The sequence below is a fragment of the Amia ocellicauda genome, chromosome 8 (genome assembly GCF_036373705.1).
Source record: "Amia ocellicauda isolate fAmiCal2 chromosome 8, fAmiCal2.hap1, whole genome shotgun sequence".
Classification (NCBI taxonomy): Eukaryota; Metazoa; Chordata; class Actinopteri; order Amiiformes; family Amiidae; genus Amia; species Amia ocellicauda.
The window spans coordinates 34,613,428-34,637,018 of record NC_089857.1 but is presented as its reverse complement, the minus strand read 5'-3'; the positions used below and the strand labels follow the sequence as shown (position 1 = coordinate 34,637,018).

The window sequence follows — 23,591 nt, the reverse complement described above, 5'->3', positions numbered from 1 at the left end:
CCGGCCCTGTAACTCCCGGAAACAAAGCCATATGCATTGAGCCTTCATGACATAGCCCCCCACTGTAGTCTAAATCCCCACTAGTGGCATAAACACGCTGCTTTATCCTATGCCCCTCAGAAGCTGGCATTCACTTGTTTAAGCCTTAAATCTCGCAGCTCCCAGGTGCTGCACACGGTATGCTTTAGACTGGCTCCGCACCCACAGAAGCCGCTATTCACTTGCTTTATCCTTAATCTCTCAGTTCAGTGTGTAACAGCGCTCCATTTGTCTCCTTTCATTGATCCCATGGAGAGGCAAATGGATAGGCTACATTTTAAACATGTGATGTCTTGAAGGAGCCTTCATTTATACTTTTGTGTATTTATGTATGTATGTATATGTAGTGTATTTAAGACACCGTAATAGAGTGAAGACAGGTTCATGCGCTCTGTATGGAAGCTAGGCGCCGCCTCCAGAAGCCGCAATACATTCGCTCTCAGCTCCCAGGGGCCGCACACTGCATGTTTTAACCCTCCGGCTTTGCGCCACCAGATGCCCATATTGCTTTAGCCTTACTGGTCTCAGTTTCGTCTTTTACAGTCTCCATTTCTTGGATTTTATATGATCGTATCGAGGATCCTAAAATGGATAGGCTACATTTTAAACGTGTTGTGTTTTGAAAGTGCCTTTATGTAGCTTATTTGTGTATATATTTATTTTAATAACCAAGACCACGCAATGACAGGGCCGTGCAGAGACCACCTGAAAGCAGAAAGTAATTATCTTAATTTTAATAAACAGCTCTGGAAAAAAATAAGAGACCACTGCAATTTGTTCTTAAATCAGCATCTCTACATGTATGGCAGCCATTCCATTCCATTCATGTTTTTATTTGGAATTTGGGAGAAATGTTGTCAGTAGTTTATAGAATAAAACAAAAATGTTAATTTTACCCAAACACATACTTATAAATAGTAACTAATAATAAATAATTTGCAGTGTTTATGCCTCTAGCGGGGATTTGCGTTAGGTGTCCCATAGACAACAATGGGGGGCTATATTGTGAAGGCTCACTGCATATGCCTTTGTCTCCGAGAGCTAGAGGGGCGGCCCCCCCTCAACTCAACTGGATACAATTTTCTTCTGTTAGGACTTCGATGCATGTAGAATCACGAGGATCAGGTGCACCGTAGTAGCAGTAGTAACATTAGTTTACTGGTCATTGTTGAGTAGATACACCAATTCAAATGCCTGTCTTGGAACAGCTGGCAGCAGGGTAGAGTGGGGAAAAAAACACATTATAAACATCTTTCCAACATCTGCACCAAAAGGGCAATCCTAAAGTAGTGTTTTGTGCCAAGTGGACATCAAGAGTTTGACAGGGAGGACAGTCTCATTGAGTTCTGTTTTCAGCAAAGGAGACTAGCATGTTAATACTAGAACCAGAACCAATACTCCGTGAGAACTTTTTGTGATTTGAATCTGACATCACATAAGAAGGGACAGTGTTCCATTTGAATCAATTTGAGTCAATTTCTGATTTGTTTTATATGTATGCAAAATATATCCATTCAGGTAGTATTGTAGATCACCCAGCAGAATTGAATTTTAATTCTATATAATCCATATATGATTTCAGTTCAAAAGCACCGTATAAACTTTGTAGCATTAAACGTATTTGTAAAAGATAGCCTACTATTTCTTCTCTTCTATAATATGAACCTATTTGTTAAAAAAATGTTGTGATATATTCAGAAATATATGAATGGGTTCTAAATAGTGTAAAATGGTTAAAACTATGAATAACAGGCAGTAAAAGTTCATAAGAATTATTTTAGCAATGAAGAGGACACTGTTTATTTCCTAGGTATCCATGGATATTCCTACCGTGTCTTTGACAGCTGTGTGAAAAAACTAATTGGAAAAAGACAGAAATTGGCATATACACAGATAGAACAGAACAGTACCTCTGTTTGCAAAGAAATGAAACAATGAACCAGCAGGAAAAATAGGTCGAATACAAGAGACCGGCTAGATAATTTATGCAGAAATGTGAACCATGCTTGTCTGTTTTACTCTTATGTTGTAGAAAAAAAGAGACTGATGAACATGCACTTTCCTTAGAGGTGTAGCCTTGAGGATCTGGTATGTATTACAGAGCCTCCCTCCCTCTTCGGAGCACTCAGCAGCATGCCAGCTGCAGTCTCACAGCTGAGATTAAACCATATTAATGTGATGACTACAAAAATCATTAAAACACAAAAAATCATTGTTTAATTCCGTTTTGTCTCTCAGGAAAACAACGAGAAGTTGATTGTCAAAGATACTCTGCCTCCTTAATGCAAATGCATGCCTTGGTTTCCCTTCCTTTGACTTCTTGAGAAACAGAGAACAATTACTTCAGTGGACCTTTCCTCCTGCTTCTTCAATACAGTGCTGCAATGCTCTCTCTTTGTGTCTTGATACTGCAAGGTAAGGTTTTACTTTACTCCTACTAATGTTGTCATTTATGTAGTTCTTAACAAAATGCAATAACATGAAGTTCTTTTTGATCTGTGTGTAAATTTTTAGCTCTCTTTCAAAACTATCCTTAAAAGCTGCTTGTTGCCACTTGGAATGTTTCTTGGTGGTTTTCATAGAGACATGAAACATGCTGTTGATGAAGGGAGATTCTTACTTTAGCTGAGTAAAACAGCAAAGAAAACACATTTGTAACCAATATATATATATATATATACATTGCTCTACTAATGCTGGGATATTTCGGTTTCCTTTTTTTTTCTTTTCTAGTTTTGCTGTCTGTCAGTGCACAGCAGCAGCTACCAGGATCCTGCACGTTTGAGCAAAGCACTTGTGGATATGTATCAGATCCTGCACACTTGAAATGGGTTCTAAATGAAGAAGGTAAGAAAGTGTGTTTGTTTTAGTCAGCAGTTAACATTTGAGAGTTACGATTCCTAATGATCAATGTTTAAAATACATTTACTTAGTGAAGTAAAAGTGTAAAAACCATACTGTTTGATTGATTTTTGTTGCAGATGCAGGTTTTCATTATGAGTTCTTTCATTTTTACAGTTTTAGGGTTTCTGTCTAACCTAATCTAATCCAATTTAATACACAATGAAACATTCACCTCCTCATTTTGTCTTTTCCTTTGGCAGAATGCTCCAGTTTCTACCTAAGATATTTTAGATGCTTGTTTTTGTTTAATTCCTCACTGTAATTATATGGTTTGTAAACTGAGAGGCTGTCATTTATTCCTTTAATGGCTGCCCACCCCTCAAAAGCAGTCCTGTCTCCAAGAAACAAACCTAAAACAAAATAACACAGAAAACAAGAAAAAAATGTATCTAAAAGCTTTTATAATTGAGTTACAGAAGTATTTAAATATATGCATAGGCAATTTAAAATTACTGTGTGCTGCTGAATTGGAATGTGCAAATATATACCACCACTCTCAGCAAATGCTCCCCAGAGTTTTTATAGCTATATTCTGAAGTGTGTATGCCACTGGAGACTGCTGGAATGGTGCTCAGAAACAAGTTATGAACATCTGAGCTCCAAACTGACAAATAAACATCTCTCTTTGGGTACACAATATACTGCTGTAAGACAATGAACTATTATTATTCCTGCAAAAATATCTTCTGAGCAGACTTCCTAAAACTAAATGAGAAAATATGAACTGATGCATTGGATGTGTGTCAAAAGGAAACTGCCTTACTGATAGCATGCCAAGCACTGTTGGGTAGTTTGCTGTACCTGCATAACACCTTGTTATCCGCTTTAATGACACTTTCAGCACAGACTTTGTCTGAAATGGGCATTATGGTGAATATGCTAATCTACTCAGCAGAACTAATAAAGTTTATTTCTTATATACCAAAATGTATATGTTGCAACAATGAATTGCTATGAATGGACTGTAGCCGAGGCTCACACCTTATTATATTCTAAAACAAAAGATAAAAGTTCATCATTTCATTTGTGCACATGACCCCTGAGTAATTTGTGTTTTAATTTTCTTAGATATGAGAATTAAAAACACTGAATTCATATTTTCCATTGACTTGTGTCAAAAATCTTTAATAGTTTTCTCTTTACATATTTGAATTTGGTTTATCCATGGCATGTCAGTCAATTGCACTCAATAGGAAGAATTTGATTAACATTACATAGCCTTTCTTACCAAGAAATGCTTCCCAGAATCTTGTAGGCTAACTTCTCATTTGTTTTAGAGAGCAGACATTATTTTAATAACTTGTGTGTCTGCAGTGTTATTCAGGTTAGTACACATCAAGCTATTAAAGCTTCTGCCCTTCTCTGTGTAGGAATGGTTGATGGACAGCTGTTTTATACCACCAGTCTGGAATTTGCATTTAGCATCTTGTGTGAGAACAAAGGATGCTTTTGTAAATCACAGCTATTTAGAGTTAAATAATCCACAGCTCTTATTGTGACATGTTGCAGTCTGGTTTGGAAAGACACCAGTTTGCATTGATATATAATATTTGAAACTGGAAAACAAGTAACTGGATTTCAGGGAAACTGAAAAAAATATAAAAAAAAAAAAAAAAAAAAAAAAAAAAAAATGGAGATACTGTGGAGATTTCTTCTCAGTCTGTGTTTGTCTAAACATGAACATATTAGCATCCATTTCACCTGAGTTTCAAAGTCCCTGTGATATGAAATGTTTTGGGCATTGTTTTGCTATAACAGTCTTGAAACCAAATCAGCAAAAACATTACAAAGTGTCAAGTTGTAAAGTCTGGTATTGTAGTGCCAGAGGTCCTACCCAGGTATGAACAAGAATTGTCATGGTGGTGGGAGTTTTTAATAACTGGCTGTGATCCGTCTTATATTGCAGTGAGAGCTGGGATTAAGTGGTAGGATGAAATAAAGAGTGAACAGCCAGGTTTATTTAAGGACAGCATAGTATGTATTGCTCAGATGTTATCAAGAATGTGGAAAAAATAAATCAAAAGTGTTTAAAAATAACCAAGAGAGTTATTGTATGAGGGACAGTCTGAGCTTTGCTACCTCAGGGGGAGTGATGCTCGCTCTGCTCCCTGATGTACAGGCAGCAGTGCACTTTAACCCTGACTATGGCTGTTATTTTGGGTAAAGTCCCAGAGTATGTGTGAGGTACTTCTAGGGAAAGTTCATTGTTACAGTATTCTTCTGACAGCCATCGCTTGGCAGAACTGTATTGTGGTCTCAAATGCCTTAGTTCATAAAGAGTATCCTATTAGATTTCCTGTCACTGAAGTTTACATTGCTCTCTAAAAATAACTATAGATGTAATAACACATCTGGCCTTTGTCCCAAACCAAAGTGGTACAGTAGCTGTTCTGGGAGGAGGATTGAATCCTGCTGGAGAAAGTAAGACATTGTTTACCTTTTTTGAAAGCCAGTGTAAAGACCTGTGGATAATCAGCAAAAGCTATGCCCTCATTTCTGGAGCAAACGTGTAACCCCTGTCATGACCCTGTAGAATAATCTACTTTATTATCCTCAGTGGTCCCATTAAACAACCAAAAAAAGTACATTCAAAGCTGCAATACTGTTTTCTGTTTGGTCTCCCTGGTAACGCAAGATTTGGTCTACACCAAAGATCTAATTTTTCATGCTCCCTTTGTAATGTATCAGGATCTGAATCTTAAAAACAGAAATATCAAACACAGATTTGATTTGTTGGTATATGAAAGCATTTTAGGACAGCCTAATTTTTTGCCCATGGCCCCGTTATACCTTTTTAAGACTGTTTTAAGCTGTCTTTTACCACACTTTGCTCGTATTTGCAAAATGTACTGTGTATGATGTTAAGACATACATATTATCTTGACATATTATAATGAACTTGAATATAACTGGCACTATACTACAACAACTAACCTACTTAATTGTACATGCATACTATTTCTAACCAAAATAACACAGCCCTACTACAGCTTTGATTGCAAACTATTTCTGATATTAACCTGCATACTGCCATAAAATAATACATATCCAATATTATACCATGCAAAACATGCAGACAAATTATCTTTAGATACTTTAAATTTTAGTTTTAAAATATAATTACATAATGGTCATTGAGTACTACAGTACTGTAACTCCATTCATTCCCTAATGCTTAATTTCACCACATTCTTGTGCTGCAGTAAGCCATATGCACTTATGTATATAATAATAATAATAATAATAATAATAATAATAATAATAATAATACATTACAAAAATCACTAACTCCTCACACAGCTTTTGTGCTAGACAGATTGAACTTTGTAAAGTGATTGTGGTTCATACACAGTAGCCTATTGTTCAGATAATGCCTTTGTAATACCAAATAATGCTACAGTAAAATTCTACCACATTCTCTAAGAAATTATCACCTTGGTTTAGATGCAGTAATACAACTGCAATTTTAGTTGCAACATTATATTATAGTATAGCTACATTATAATACAGTCTACAGTATATTAAAGTATATGTAATTCTCTCTTACTGCTTAAGATTCCATAATAAACAGAAAAATAAGTATTTATGTTAAAATGCAATGATTAATGGTCACAAATGCATTTATTTTAAAATCTCTTTATCGAGATATAAATGGATCCAAGCAGGAGAATCAGTTTCATTCTTGTATACACGACCACACAATTGTTCTCAATGAATGTTTACATCAGTCCATTCCAGAGTGCAGGGAGCTGGCAAGAGATTGATTTGGTAAAGCCTTGTAATAGATCTAAAATTAAACCAGAAATATTCTTTTAGGGACAACCTTCTCATTTAGAGAATTAATTCAGAGAAATTCATACAATGAATGTAAATTCATTTCAATATGAAAATTTGTTTCAATACAATATTTAAACTCCTTAAATGTATGACTAATGTAATGTCTTGTATAAAAGTTGTCAAAGCCATCTTTATTAGTATACCATGAAACACTAGTAGTTAACTATACCAGTACTGTGTTATTCCTCCTGAAGGATTCCCCAATGTTTTTTTTTATAAAAACCTTGCTGCCCATGCTATGCAGGCTTAGTACTAATTTGAGATTTGTATTAATTTTCTATAAGGTATGCATATTGTACACTCATTTTGAGTACAGGCAGTGAGATATTAGAGGCTATTACAAATGATCTATGTGACAGTGTTTACATTTCTTTAGGATCTAAATAAATTAAATCAATTCCATGACATAAAAATACTTGTTTCTGCTTGACAAAAAATGACATAACATCTGGAATTCATCATCTTCAGCAAAACGACATCTGGAGGTATTAGCAAGGCCATAAAGTTAACAATAATGAATTAGCATGGGATTTCAGACTCTTGGTTACCATTCATCAAGCATGTGGATTCAAGCATTACATGAAAGTGGTTTAAAAACAGGAAACTTTCAGAACCCTCACAAAATCAAATCCAAAAAAAAAGGAATGAAAAAGCCTAGATCTCAACACAAAATATATTGAGATAATGCTATTAAAATAATACTTAGTTTTTTGTTTTGGCCCTATTTGACACAGGTTTTCCATGTTTCACCTAGAACAGTCAGGAAGGATTTCATTTCCTGCTGCTATACTTTGTTTGCTCAGCTGATGTCGTTACCAGTGTTGGTGTAGACTTTAGGGTACAGCTGTAGCGTTTTCACTGCATTTACAGGTTAACTGGGGGGAGAAGCTGGGTACACAGTGTTAAACATCTAGCCAAAAAAGCTCTTCTCTGTCCAAGCACCTGAACTGTACGTGAGTTAATGTCAGGATGAGAAAGCACAAGTTAACAACAGCAGCAAGACAAACATCTCAGCCTCTGAAGGAGACCCTAATTGTGGTCTTTTGATGACAATTTGGAGAATTGTGAGAAACGAATACATTATTGTGAGTAATACACAGTAATAACCGCAGTCAGAAGAAACTGAGGTATTTATGGGGAAGAAAGAAAGAAAGAAAGAAAGTCTGATGTGGTATATGTTATCCCCCCATCCTGTTTTAAATTGTCTGTGCCTAACTCACTGTTTCTCAGGGCGATTCATGGACTCTGTCTTCATGGAGGGGAGTGGGAGTGAGAAGGCTGTGCTGATCAGTCCTGAACTGGAGCTGCTGGAGTGGAGCTGCCTCAGACTGGTTTATCAGATCACAGGCTCTGGCTCCCTAGAGATGCAATTGAGGCCAGAAGGAGAGAGCTTTGACTACAGGCTGTGGTCATCAGACCAGGCCTCTGACAGCTGGCTCATTGCAAGTATAGACCTCAGGAACACGACAAGCACATACAAGGTACCTACCCCAGAGACACCATGCCGGTCACAAAGCTCATGCTGACAAGGTATATTGTTGTCGTTCCCCAGCTCTCGCACCGGAACCGGAAATGTTTTTTCCCGAATATTCGAATAATAAAACAAAAAACTATTCGAATAGTGAAAACACTTAAAATGCCAACTTCTAATTCTAAACACTCGATATAGCATCTATTTGCTTCACATGTTTTGGAGTTCATTGTATAATGTCGTGAACCAGCATCAAGCTTCGCAAGTGACGTTAAAAATGACCAAAACCAACTAAGTATACGCAACAATCATTTTTCCTACCTGACAATAGTTTCATGAGCTTCTTACTGTTAACCACGATGTTAATGGCAACATTGTTTCACTATTATTGTTTTTATTGTTATATTTCATTTTCAGATATCTGCATTTATTTCAAGATATCTGTAAACTACTTCCTGTGTGTTGGTTGAGATTGTCACCAGTTACATAGAAATTAATGAACGAGTGAACAGGAAGTAATAATATCAGGCTCCATAAAGGAAGTTGTTTACAAATATCTTTAAATGATTTGCAGGTATCTCCAAATGAAGAGGAAGTAATTTGCAAATATTTTAAAATCATTTAAAGATATCTCTTAATGAACAAGAACGTAGAAGAATGTTGAAGATATCTCGAAATCTACTTCACATACCTTTAAATGAATTGCAGATATATTATTTTAAAGTGCATCTGATATTATCAAACATTTAAATATAACTGAAATTAAAGTTAAAGATATCTCAAACTCATTTCTAGATATTTTTTTAATATATAAAGATATATTTAATACATTTTGATATACATTTAAATATTTAAAGATATCTTGAAATGCCATTGAAGATACTCTAAATTATAACTTGGCTTGCTATAGTATGGTTAGTTTCCAGTGGCTCCATAGAACAGTAATCACTAACATGTTTCTGTGTGGCAGGATCAATGGGCTTAATGTATTTGAAGTAGAATAATATATAAATGGATTTGTATTCATTGTCCCAATGTTGTTGTTTTTTTTGCTGCAGTTCTGTGTGTTTACCATTCAAGTGCACTAGAAGAAAAATATTTATTTCTGAAAGTCTGATATCTTCTGTGTTTGAAAATAAAATAGCAGTAGATTAAATAAGGTAATGTTTAGTCCAAGCATTTGAAAACATGAGAAAGAATCTATGGCAACAAGAAATAGGTTCTCTGTTTGAGTCCATATTTCCTGACTGATTCAGTCTTGTAGAAATAATATTTAATTATGCTAATTATACATATGGTTAGAATTAAAATAATTGAATGTAATGTAATTTAATGTAACAATGTCACTATTTCAGTCCTATACCAGAAACATTAGTTCTTAAACTCATACACATTAGTAAACATTGATGTGTTGTCAAACAGTAATCTAGGTTCTGTTATAACCATGTATTGCTTTCCTACTGTTGTTTTAGATCTTAATGGAAGCCAGACCTGGAAAAGAAACAGGCAATAGTGTTGCTATCTTTGAAATACACATTGTTTCTGGATACTGTATTGGTAAGTGAGTTAAATGATAGAAAATAGAATAGAAATAGTAAAAACAATAGAATATTAATAATAAAGTTTTTCTGCTTTTTATAGAGTGTAACTTTGAAGAACACCATCTGTGTGGCTATAGCAACTTCTGGAATCCCAATGTGAATTGGTATGTGGGTGGAAGCAGTGCCAGAGATCCCCAATCCAATCTACCTGATGACCACACAATGAGTAATCAAAGAGGTAGGAGATCTGCACAACCAGGAGATACAGCACTAGATCATTCTTTGCATTGTTTAAAATCACTGGAGGGAATTACGCTCTTTCAGTAAGTGGGGTCTCTTATTTGTTATGATTCAAGACCAGTGTCTTTGTGTTTCTCCAAGTTGCATATTTGTATATGTGTTTAATAAATAATGAAAGCTAGCTTGGGGCTCTTCAAAGGTTACGTCAGACATTTCTTCAGTTATTGTGCAACTCCAGGATTGCAACATATACAAGACCTTTCTTTTATTAGTAAATAAATTGACCAGGGCCAAATAATGATGTGAAAACAGTAGTAACCAAAACCCATTGGAGTAAAATACAAGAGATTCATCAGTCTAGCAGTTTTGGGGGATTTCTAACTGACACATGAGCATACCTTAAATGTGTTTATTTACACCCTATTTGTTTCCTTTGTTTTTTTTATTTGCTTCCCAGGTCATTACATGTATGTGGATTCAATTTATGCCAAGAACTTTCAGGAAGTGGCCCAGCTGTCATCACCCATGACAATCACAGCAATGTCAGGCTGCTTGTCCTTCTACTACCAGCGGGACCAAGAGCGAGGCAACATCTTCTCTGTGTTCACGAGAGACAAACTGGGCCAATACGAGGAAATCTGGAGACCTGATTTTTATGCGACATCAATCTGGAAATTAGTCCAAGTGGACATCAAGGCATCTCATCCTTCGGAGGTGGGTGAGATATCAGGATTTGTTAGGGATTCCTTATCTACACTCACCTAAAGGATTATTAGGAACACCTGTTCAATTTCTCATTAATGCAATTATCTAACCAACCAATCACATGGCAGTTGCTTCAATGCATTTAGGGGTGTGGTCCTGGTCAAGACAATCTCCTGAACTCCAAACTGAATGTCTGAATGGGAAAGAAAGGTGATTTAAGCAATTTTGAGCGTGGCATGGTTGTTGGTGCCAGACGGGCCGGTCTGAGTATTTCACAATCTGCTCAGTTACTGGTATTTTCACGCACAACCATTTCTAGGGTTTACAAAGAATGGTGTGAAAAGGGAAAAACATCCAGTATGCGGCAGTCCTGTGGGCGAAAATGCCTTGTTGATGCTAGAGGTCAGAGGAGAATGGGCCGACTGATTCAAGCTGATAGAAGAGCAACTTTGACTGAAATAACCACTCGTTACAACCGAGGTATGCAGCAAAGCATTTGTGAAGCCACAACACGTACAACCTTGAGGCGGATGGGCTACAACAGCAGAAGACCCCACCGGGTACCACTCATCTCCACTACAAATAGGAAAAAGAGGCTACAATTTGCACAAGCTCACCAAAATTGGACAGTTGAAGACTGGAAAAATGTTGCCTGGTCTGATGAGTCTCGATTTCTGTTGAGACATTCAGATGGTAGAGTCAGAATTTGGCGTAAACAGAATGAGAACATGGATCCATCATGCCTTGTTACCACTGTGCAGGCTGGTGGTGGTGGTGTAATGGTGTGGGGGATGTTTTCTTGGCACACTTTAGGCCCCTTAGTGCCAATTGGGCATCGTTTAAATGCCACGGCCTACCTGAGCATTGTTTCTGACCATGTCCATCCCTTTATGACCACCATGTACCCATCCTCTGATGGCTACTTCCAGCAGGATAATGCACCATGTCATAAAGGTCGAATCATTTCAAATTGGTTTCTTGAACATGACAATGAGTTCACTGTACTAAACTGGCCCCCACAGTCACCAGATCTCAACCCAATAGAGCATCTTTGGGATGTGGTGGAACGGGAGCTTTGTGCCCTGGATGTGCATCCCACAAATCTCCATCAACTGCAAGATGCTATCCTATCAATATGGGCCAACATTTCTAAAGAATGCTTTCAGCACCTTGTTGAATCAATGCCACGTAGAATTAAGGCAGTTCTGAAGGCGAAAGGGGGTCAAACACAGTATTAGTATGGTGTTCCTAATAATCCTTTAGGTGAGTGTATACTCCCAGAATAATCATTCTTAATCTGAAAAAACAGGGTTATATGACACATCTGCATTGAATCCATAACCATAAGTGACAGCTGTATACAGTTTCTGGATATTCACATCTTAATACGGACCCCACTTCTTGAGAGCAAATGCATGTTACAAAATCCCCATAGTTGATATAATAACTAGCAGTTTGTTGACACTGAATTTGTGAATAAATAAGTGATTAATTACATAATTAAGTTTCTAAAATATGTCTATCAGATATAACAAATTAACTTGAGGCTACGTTATTAAAATCTAGTAGAGCAAAACAAGGACTTGAGTACTTATTGCAGCAGTCTAGAAATTCACAGCTTTAAACATGTGTGAATAAATTGCATATTTAAAAGCTACGAATACCTATTTTTTCCTCCTGTCTCAGTAGGTTTTGGACTGCATGCACACATCTCTTTGAATACTTCAAGAGTGTAGCCCAATTTTAGGAATAATTCTGACCCCTGCTATGATAGGGAGCTATAAAGAGACAGGACAGGGGTTCAGACAGCCCATACATAATTTTCTGCTTGGAAATCAATAGGATGCATGCTACTGTGTCTTGTCACATCGGTCACAAGAATAAATAACACCATCTAATAATTTTTTTCCCTTGGTATTGATATGAAAATGAAAATAATAATTTTATTATGACCAAACTGTTTCCCATTTTGATTTCAACCAGAAAGTATTTTCACATTCACACTCTTGGTTTTGAATGCCTTCCTGCCTCACTCGCTTTACTCTCTGACTCCAATGCTATGAATAGTACTGCTATACCACATCTGTGACAATACTGATGCAAGACAATTGTTTTGAAAGGAGATTTTAACTTCCTATGTCCCAGAGATTCTGCTCATTAGAGTGTAGCAGATTAATTGTCTCCTGTTTGTTTGCTTCTTCAAGGTTGTTTTTGAAGTTGCCTTTAATAGTGCCAGGGGAGGATATGTTGCTCTGGATGACATTTCATTCTCTCCAGAATTCTGCAGCATGGAGACAGGTGGGAGGGATTTGATTTGGTTTGATTTCCATATGTTTGATTAATGCATGCAGACACACTGCCCGAGCGTGGTACACCTGAAAAAGCTGTCTTCATCTCTGTCATCTCGAACTTCAAAACGCTCAAAAGATTTGGAACTTGAAAGGCTCCTCCAGTTCTTCCAGGATCCTTAAGAAAAGATTTAAGGATCCTGGAAGAACTGGAGTAGCCTTTCAAGTTCCAAATCTTTTGAGAGGTGCTATACACAAAAGTGTGACAATATAATTCTCTTTATATATTTTAATAAATCTAGAAATGTAACGATACTGTATATTGTCTGGTGCCGCTTCATATTTATTTATTCAAATTGTAATGGTGTTGTCATTTTTCATAGAGCCTTTCTTTGATCCTTCCATCGCCAACTGTGATTTTGAAGAAAATTTCTGTCATTACTATCAGGAGCGCATAGAAGGTTCTGTATGGAACAGAATTTCAGTGAAACCCAATCTGTATAGAATAGGAGATCATACTACCGGTTCAGGTAAGTTACTAAACCTAATTTTATTTGACAATTAAATTCAGATTTAAAATCAAGAATACAGATTGCTGGTTTTCTGTCAACAGAAACTCTACATACTAGATCAGAACAAGATGTATTCCTTTGGAGGATATTTTTAAACTATCACAGTACCATTAGGGACACAAATATCTGCAGGGAAATATTTACTAATAGTTTCTGTAAGGAAAGTAAATTGTCCCCATGCTCTGCAGGTTCTTTCTTGTTGGCCAACACCAGGTTTACATCAAGGCCAGGCTACGTTGGGCGACTCTACGGACCCTACCTGCCAGGAAATTTGAAGTACTGTCTGAAGTTTTATTATGTATTGCATGGGTTTATGAAAATAGACAATGCCCTAGCTGTTTATATCTATGACGAGAACAACATTGCCCAGGAGAAAGTCTGGACGATTTCTGAAAGTTCAAGAGGAGTCTGGACTGAGGTTGAAATCACCTTCCTAAAGCCAATGCCAACAAAGGTAAAACTGTAATAATGCACATTGCTACTTTTCCACTCAAATGATTTGAAATGATCCATTTTATTTTTATTTTTTTTTGCTGTTTTTGATCAAACATCTGTCTAATAGACCTTTCTGGCACTTTGGTGTTATAGGTTTTAAAGTTTGCAGGAATATGTTTAAAAATTAATTAATTTGATCTGTTAAAATCATTTAACAATCATTTAAAGAGTTATTGGAAATTAATTTTGTTGAAGTGAATCTTTATACATTTGTTTTGTGTGGATCTTCTCCCTGGTGAAATTATTTTCCCCCATATTGAAGTGGATGGGTGGTAAAAATAAGTATCTTACATATGCTGTAAGTCCCATGTGAGGTTCAGTAGTATTTGTATTCTTTCAAAGCAATCCATTTTCTGACAGCAGGTTTTCCTTGCACCCCAACACTTCTAAAATATAATCTCTCCCGGTCTATGATTTATTTACTCACTTTAACCATGTTCATTCTGATATCAGCAGTACCATGTGTCTCTGTTAATCATAGTGTATCTACTTAAGGTGCAAGTGATGGATCCATTTGGCATTCCAGACATGCACTTTGAAGTTATTAAATGATCTACAACCCAGGCCTTTCAGTTTTTTAAACATCTGGCCAAAATACACAAACACACACACACACACACACACACACACATATATATATATATATATATATACACTCACCTAAAGGATTATTAGGAACACCTGTTCAATTTCTCATTAATGCAATTATCTAACCAACCAATCACATGGCAGTTGCTTCAATGCATTTAGGGGTGTGGTCCTGGTCAAGACAATCTCCTGAACTCCAAACTGAATGTCTGAATGGGAAAGAAAGGTGATTTAAGCATTTTTGAGCTATTTTTGGGATTTTCACGCACAACCATTTCTAGGGTTTACAAAGAATGGTGTGAAAAGGGAAAAACATCCAGTATGCGGCAGTCTTGTGGGCTAAAATGCCTTGTTGATGCTAGAGGTCAGAGGAGAATGGGCCGACTGATTCAAGCTGATAGAAGAGCAACTTTGACTGAAATAACCACTCGTTACAACCGAGGTATGCAGCAAAGCATTTGTGAAGCCACAACACGTACAACCTTGAGGCGGATGGGCTACAACAGCAGAAGACCCCACCGGGTACCACTCATCTCCACTACAAATAGGAAAAAGAGGCTACAGTTTGCACAAGTTCACCAAAATTGGACAGTTGAAGACTGGAAAAATGTTGCCTGGTCTGATGAGTCTCGATTTCTGTTGAGACATTCAGATGGTAGAGTCAGAATTTGGCATAAACAGAATGAGAACATGGATCCATCATGCCTTGTTACCACTGTGCAGGCTGGTGGTGGTGGTGTAATGGTGTGGGGGATGTTTTCTTGGCACACTTTAGGCCCCTTAGTGCCAATTGGGCATCGTTTAAATGCCATGGCCTACCTGAGCATTGTTTCTGACCATGTCCATCCCTTTATGACCACCATGTACCCATCCTCTGATGGCTACTTCCAGCAGGATAATGCACCATGTCATAAAGGTCGAATCATTTCAAATTGGTTTCTTGAACATGACAATGAGTTCACTGTACTAAACTGGCCCCCACAGTCACCAGATCTCAACCCAATAGAGCATCTTTGGGATGTGGTGGAACGAGAGCTTCGTGTCCTGGATGTGCATCCCACAAATCTCCATCAACTGCAAGATGCTATCCTATCAATATGGGCCAACATTTCTAAAGAATGCTTTCAGCACCTTGTTGAATCAATGCCACGTAGAATTAAGGCAGTTCTGAAGGCGAAAGGGGGTCAAACACAGTATTAGTATGGTGTTCCTAATAATCCTTTAGGTGAGTGTATATATACATGGGATAGAGTACATTTGGAAGAAAGTAAATCTACCCATTTCACTGAAGAGAAAAGTATCTGATCAATGCATCACATATGGCTCTGAAACCTGGTCACAGATGTACAAATAATACATAAACTTGAAATGACATGAAGAACCACGGAAAGCTGCAAGCTTGGAAATACAAACACAAATATATGGATCTGAGAACAAATAAAAGTATATGACTGTTGAAAATGTTAAATTGGCATTGGGCCAGACACATTGTAAGAACAACAGACCAAAGATGGACAATAAAAGCTATAGAATGGATCCCAAGAGATGAAAAAAGACCTAGAAGACACCATAAAAGATGGGAAGATGAAATAAGAAGCTTTGCTGGCATGAACTGGAATGTAGACACTGCTAATAGAAACTAGTGGACATAAAAGTGTATGACATAAATTCAAGAAGACCAAAGATATTTCTTTTTCCCCAAGCAGAATGACAGCTGGCACAGAATGAGCCGAGAAAGTGTAATTCTGCAGAATTTGAATATAGATTGCAAAAGTCACTAATCACTTTATCGTTATTAGACAATACACACAAAATATACAACTGGACAGTTCACTGCAAGTGCATTATATCAGTAATGGTTAAATTAAGATGGAGATTTTGTATTAAATTGAGCTTTTGGCATCTTCCACAGGTGGTTTTTGTTAGCATTTGTAAAAATTTCTGGGACTGTGGATTGGTGGCACTTGATGACATCACTGTGAGTCTTGGCGACTGCCGGATCTCCGAAGGTGGGAACACTGTCTATTCAGTTTATGAAAGAACAATGGTCACTGTACTGCTGGGTTGATAAGCTGCTTTCAGATTGTATTTGATACTTTTCCCATAGTATCAAAGAGGCAGGTTTCAGTTGTTCAGATGTACAGTATCCTTTTATTCTCTAAAGAACATATATAGCACACAAACACTTTAAAAGAAAAATCAAATTTCTTTTGATGCTTCTTTGATATTTTAGTGGAAATAAATAACTATTTTCTAACAGAGAAAACTTGTTCCTTGTGGTGTTCTGGAAGCTGTCATGTCAATGCATAGGAAGATTTAAAACTCACTTGTTTCCCATGACTCTTTACACTTTTAAGAGGCTACTACAATACACACATAGACACCCATATGTCTAAAACTTTCTACTGCAGGAGGAATAGGGAAGGGGCTGATGGCAGCTTTAAACCTTATTTTCTGTAACTCATATTTTATATGAACAAAATGATTGTGTGTTCCCTTCTATCTTGTTTCCATGTCCCAGTTTCAAAATATAGTGGAAAGCTCAGCAAGAATTTGTCTTAGAAAAAAACAAGAAATGCTTTGTTTGATCAGCATTGGTAGCAGCAGTGTGTTAACTGTTTTATTCTGTAATAACACACTCTACCCACCACCATCTCACACACATGTGTACATCTAAAATTATTTGGGAGTTTACTGTAACAGAGCTTTGCATTCAGCCTTAGAAATCAATTGATGAATAAAGTTTCTTTCTGTCAGTTTTTATCCATGGATAAGAATTATGTCTTGCAGGGATGTTTCCTTCAGCTCCAGGGCAATGCAATTTTGAGATGGACGATTGTGGATACACACAAGATGAGAATGACAGAGGGAACTGGTTTCGAATCAGAGGACAGACACCTACATCTTATACGGGGCCAAATGGAGATCACACCTCAGGGGTAGGTGAGTCATTTCAAGATTTCCCAGGATCTTTAGCAAAAAAAAACTTGCAATGAGATCACATCTATTAATCTAAAAATTATTCCTTGAAGGCATCTTAAACTGGACAGTAGGAGACAATTGATGTACAATATAAACTAGTTAATCTACAATTTCTGCTTTTATATTGTGAAACAGGCAAAAAATTGTTAGTGGAATAGAAAGTTTTATCTGTGATCTGTCTCAATTTGTCTCTGTCATATTAGTTGAAATTAACTGAAGCAAGTTACTTTTCTGGCAATTCAAATCTGAAAACATAAACATAAACTTTCTATATTCAGCAAAATGTTAAAATGATCAATCAGTGAACCCATTTATGTGAACCTTTTGTAGGTTACTACATGTACATTGAAGCCTCCCACATGATTCCTGGGCACAACGCCCGTCTAATGTCAAAAGAGCTGCGTGGCTTCCACACCCAGCAGTGTTTGGTGTTTTATTACCACATGTATGGGTCTGGCACTGGCATGCTGAGTGTGTACTTGAAGAAGGAGGGAGAGAGAAGGGAATCGCTGCTCTGGAGGCAACGCGGAGAGCATAGCATCTCTTGGATGAGGGGAATGGTGGGGTACGAGTGTGATCACAATCACAAGGTCAGTGGAAAATATCCTCAAACCAGGAGGTAAAACATGAAAGCAGAATTTTGTGGAACTGGTTGTGCAATAAAACAATATTTTACCTCATACATTTTTTATGAAGTGTTCCCAAAAACATTTTAGAAAATAACTTTCATGCCTTGTTTCTGTTAATCCAGATTGTCTTTGAAGCTGTACGAGGAATGTCAATAAGAAGTGACATTGCTATCGATGACATTGTTTTTCAAAAAGGACCATGCAAAGGTGATAATTTACATTTATAACATTGTTATCAATGATCGTGCTTAGTTTCAGTTTTATTCAAAGAATTAAAGATGTGATACATCTACATAAAGATAGAAGAAGGCTAAGCATGTCATATGTAGTGGTTTCAATCCTGATTTCAGAATCCATTGTTTTGACATTTGTTTACTGGGCAATTCAAGAAAAATACTCTATGTTCGAAGGAAACAAACTTGAGCCTAGTTTGGTAAAGGGAATATCCTTACACACCTTTTTATTGTAGTTTGTGTTAATTTAATGATTTTTTAATCATATTCTAAACTTTCAGGAATATATTGCTTAACTTGGCACTGCTGCCATGTTGCCAATTATTCCTTTGCCCAATAGGTTTTTTGAATGAAGAATTAACCCAATTTATATGTAATGTATTTGAAATGAAAATCTGGCACATGAATTTGATTGGTTTTCTGGATTGAACAGTGTTTATCTGCTACTTCAGTGAGTGTCAGTCACAGGTCTACACACTCCCTGTCATCACTCAGTCAATTGGACTATTTGCAGTTTTCTGTAGACTGAATAAATAAACTCAGACATAGAATAACTGATAAAGAAGTATATATTAATGAACAACTGAACTGAACACATGAACCACTGAATCACATGGTTTGAAATTAAGGGTGAAAAATTTGATAGTTTTGACCACAACTTTATATTTATATACACATATCACAGAGTGCTAGATTTACTGTATTCTAATATTTTTTAATAGAGCAACTTTGATGAACCCAGCTGTTCTGCATAGTGCTAATGAGTCATGCTGCTATCTGGTATTGCCACAAATTGGTTGGAGCTTGGCCAGACATAGTTGATGCTTACTCAGCACCCTCCTCACCAGAAAATGAGCATTTGAAAATGTGAGCAATGTGAACAATATCAATACATTAATTCACTGTAGCCCTTGTGGTGTTTGCAGAATGTCCTCTGTTCACGGGTGTCATATATTCAATAGCAGAGGTTTTGGATCAAAGTGGTTTTATTGATCTTGCTGAGCTTGTACACATAAATGTGTCATTCTGTGATGAAACAACTGCCCTTCAGCAAGGGTCATTCTACATTAATGCAAGCAATATTTTGTTAAAATGTTACCACCTTGTCTCAGAATTGAATAATTCAGTTAATGTTTACGGAGATATGAGAGGTCAAACTTTGGAGCTAATGGTAGTATTCTTGGGGTTGCATACTTCAAAAATGCATACTGTCCTTTTATATGTTAAGAACATTTGAACCATCAATGACAAGAAAATCTAATTTCATTTGAATTCAGAAACATTCAAACAGTGGCAGGAACACCACCATAAGTGGTCTATTTTGCTGCTTGGTTAAATGTCAGAGACACAGGGAGATCTTTTCAGTCTGCTGCGTAATTGCATTGGCAGTCAAAGATGTACATGTGCCAAGAGATGGTAGAATGCTGTGAAGGCAAGTAGGAAAATTATGTATTGTAAGTAGTGAAAAAGGCTATTGTTATTATGAAAAGAAGATACATATTGTATGTGTATTAATATCTTATTTTTAATACCTGTAACGGGTCATTTTGTTTTTCAAAGCTATTCCTTTAATTCAAATTATAATACACATACATAGAGACTGTAGCCCCATCAGAACTATACCATGTTTTTATTCGACATCTGTCTATTTTTTCTTCACAGAATTGGGAGAAATGATGGTTCCCTACTCTGGATTCTCTGAAAACTTCAATGATATAGATTACTGAACATAGTCTGGAATTGGAATGTGGGATTCCAGTACATGATACATTTAAAAATTGATTAAATGATTAAGGTTTATATAATATAATTTGCACAAGTGGCTCCAAAAATGGACATCTCCCATTTTATGTGCTTTAAAATTGCCACCGTATGTGAGGTACTCAAAAGTCCAGATGCTTAGAAAGATGGTTGCACCAGATTTTCCTATTTGAGCTTTTTCACAAATCTAGTTTATTGTTTCATGCCTCAGAATTGGAGCACTCAATGTATTTCCCATCCTAAAATTCCACTTTGATGTGTGTCTACCATCCTGCTTTCTTATATCGAAAACAGGCTAATGTTTTATGTGCATTTCAGAATTAGTGCACTTCAGCAAATCTCAACAACATACTGGATGCAAAGAAGCGAACAAACAAACATGAATTTTACACAATGTTCAAAAGCTTTTGTGTAAGTTTCTTCTTAACTCATTGGTAAACATCAAAACATATCAAATTTTCATCCTGTTGCCAGTTCAAGGTATCACAGGGAATATACATGTATATAACTCCTTAATGACAACAGAAGATTATCCACATTATGGAGAAGGACTTTTGAGAGGAGGATTTTTTTAAATATGTAAAGAATTGTGATTGCTCGTGTACAGTTTCTTTTTTTGTCCCTTGATTTCTCTCTCTTTGTATTAATAACTTCGGACACCTCATTGTGGCCAAGGAGAAATACTTGCAGATTTACCTGTATTCTAAGTATCCTCCTCTTGGTCCAGCAATGAGTAGCGCTATTGTAAAGGTGACACACATATGGACTGTGGTACCTGAAAGAGGATTTATTATTAAGACTAGTTATTTATAGGCTAAAGTGCTGATCAAATGACTCTGCACAATTGTCATTCCCTTCCTTGTTAACACCAGCTGCCACTAGCACCCTTGAATTCTTTCCTACATTTAGCAACACTATGAAGTACATATAGTAGTCTCTTTTTATCGAAGTTTAATAGTTTAGTTTATTAAAATAGAAGTACACCTATTATTCCTTCAACTATCACAAGAAAGGGACCCCCACTTTTTGTTACAATACAAGTAAGATTGTTACTTTATTGATCAATTTCCCTCAGTTTATCTTTTCAGATGTGTATGTATTTGTATTATTCTTTGCAGTCTAAGGCTACTTTTCTCCACTTATATCAGCATAATCAATCCCATGGAGCTGTCATAGTCTCATGGTAAACTGTAATGCGCCAGAACTATAGGCAATTGACAATGGAATGTTAATGTACAGTATGCCAGAGCTCAATGTGTGCATATATATGTTCTTTATGATTCATGGATAATATCGAACTGAGTGGGCTCCAGCCCTGGTCCTGGAGAGCTCCAGTACAGCAGGTTTAATAGGTCACCCTTAAATCACCAATTTAATAAGACTTGGTTACACTGAATTACGATCAATTAAGCCGGTTGTAACAATTACCCCTTTGAACTAGGGAATTAAGGTAATTAAGAGATCAAACCCCTGCGCACTGATTAATAACTAACATGTGTTCCCAGTCTTTAATTTAGGGTGACTATTAAACCAAGAGGATTGGGGCTCCTCAGGACCAGGCAAGGAAACCACTAATATAGCCTGTATTACTTTTCTTAAGAGCTTGCAGTGGTTCAGATATGATACCTACTATTACCATGACATAGGATCAGTTTAACTCCACACTTTATACACTGTTCAATATTAATACACCATTGTCTCCCTAAGAAGACTTCCAGATTATTATCTCAGAATGATGAGCTATCCAATTTTGTGGCATATTTGTACAATCTTTTATCCAGTATCTGGAAGGCTATAAGGTTCAATCCAACATTAATTTATCCACCTGGACATTTTTATTTTTGAGCTGAAGCTGGTCTTCACAAGTGAAGCTGATATAGCATACTGTTTAACCCCTTACAGGTATTAAACCTGTTGTGGTAAGGTGCTGTCCTGTATTATTGTGTTAAGACAACTTATTGGAAGAAATGTACTCCCCCTGGTGATAATTTACATCTGGTACTAACACTGCATCCTGTTACTGACCTTTGCTTGCTTTTGGATGCTTGGTTTTATTGAACCTTAAGGCTTGGATTTCAAAACTTGTATTGACCAATTTCCCATGTGTATAATTGTACATGTAAGTAAAACAGATGATTTTTTCGGCATTGTCCCGTGGAGCAAAGTATCCCAACTATCCAAGATCTATAAAAATTAGCAAGCTGTAAATGGACTGAAATGCCACCAATCAACTTGATCTCGAAGGTGTCAGAGTCAGTGACCTGGGTCCAAGATTCGCAGATCTTTATTTGTAACCTCTAACAAACATTTAAATCCTGGGGTTCTACAGTTCACTACAATTAGGCAGGGACAAATAAGTCTAGGTTCAGGGAACAATGCAAGAATTTGCAGAGAGTAAAACCCATGCTCTCTACAGTTCATTTTCATGTCCCCTTGTGTCCTGAAGTGGCTTGGAATCATGGGTATCCATTTCAGGAGGCAATTGAATCTGGACAAGTGCAATTTATGTAAATACAAACTAAAACATCACATTGGCATTGGTTGAAATTCTGGTACTAAGAAGAATGTAAACAGCATGTGCTTATAAGTTTCAGAGAACTGCATGACAGACATCTTAAGTTTTTAAAGAATACACATTGGCAGCCTTTCATAAACTCTTTAAAAGGTTTTATGTGATTCATGTTTCTTCAAATGTATACATCAGTAAAGTAGAACATGGTCTCATTTTAAAATAAACAGTGCTTACAGCTGCATCTGGGTCAGGTCTGTTCATTATATTGTTGCTATTGCTTTTTTCTTTCTTTCTGTCAAGTCTTTTGCAAATATTTGTGCTATAGCTCTTCACATTATAGCTCTGTCATCATTATTTTACAATGCAACATTACACAACTGACAAAGAAAAAGCATTTTGTGGCATAGAAAAGATGATTGATAATGTTGATATAACAGCAAATCTTGTGTGAACTATGACAAACAGTAACCTATGTTACTTAAAAATAAACAAATACATTTAATGAATTTAAAATGTGTGGCTTGATTGTTTGTTGTATTACAACTTCCTTGGTAGCTTGGTGTGCATGCCTTCTTTCCAATCCCTTACAAACCCTGACAATAAATGTCTAGATATCCACACAGATGCTGCTTGGGCTTTTATGTCTATTCAGCAAAATACATTAAACGTATGTTAAATTATTACATTGGATTTCATATATTAACTATACATTATAATTGTGTCATGCAGACAACCTCAAAACTGAAATGCCACTGTAGGAAATAAGTTTGCATGATACACTAAATTCAAAGGAA

The 23,591-nt window shown here is 36.5% G+C and overlaps 1 protein-coding gene across 3 annotated transcripts; it reads left to right on the top strand.

Moving 5' to 3' along the window:
* Nucleotides 1–2,149: 2,149 nt before the first annotated feature.
* On the top strand, nt 2,150–23,036 carry mamdc2a (MAM domain containing 2a). 3 transcript variants are annotated; one of them, XM_066711176.1, is made up of 14 exons: nt 2,150–2,454; nt 2,773–2,886; nt 8,011–8,261; nt 9,724–9,808; nt 9,893–10,030; nt 10,490–10,746; nt 12,942–13,035; nt 13,409–13,555; nt 13,786–14,051; nt 16,593–16,689; nt 17,471–17,623; nt 17,993–18,252; nt 18,414–18,498; nt 20,187–23,036. In XM_066711176.1, exons 1-14 carry the CDS (start codon nt 2,424–2,426, stop codon nt 20,249–20,251), a joined length of 2,043 nt encoding a protein of 680 aa, XP_066567273.1. In that variant the 5' UTR covers nt 2,150–2,423; the 3' UTR covers nt 20,252–23,036. The 3 variants fall into 3 exon arrangements, with proteins under 3 accessions (XP_066567273.1, XP_066567272.1, XP_066567274.1); XM_066711175.1 differs by having other exon boundaries at nt 17,456–17,623; XM_066711177.1 differs by lacking the exons at nt 18,414–18,498; nt 20,187–23,036 and having other exon boundaries at nt 17,456–17,619; nt 17,993–18,166.
* The last annotated feature ends 555 nt before the right edge of the window (nt 23,037–23,591 follow it).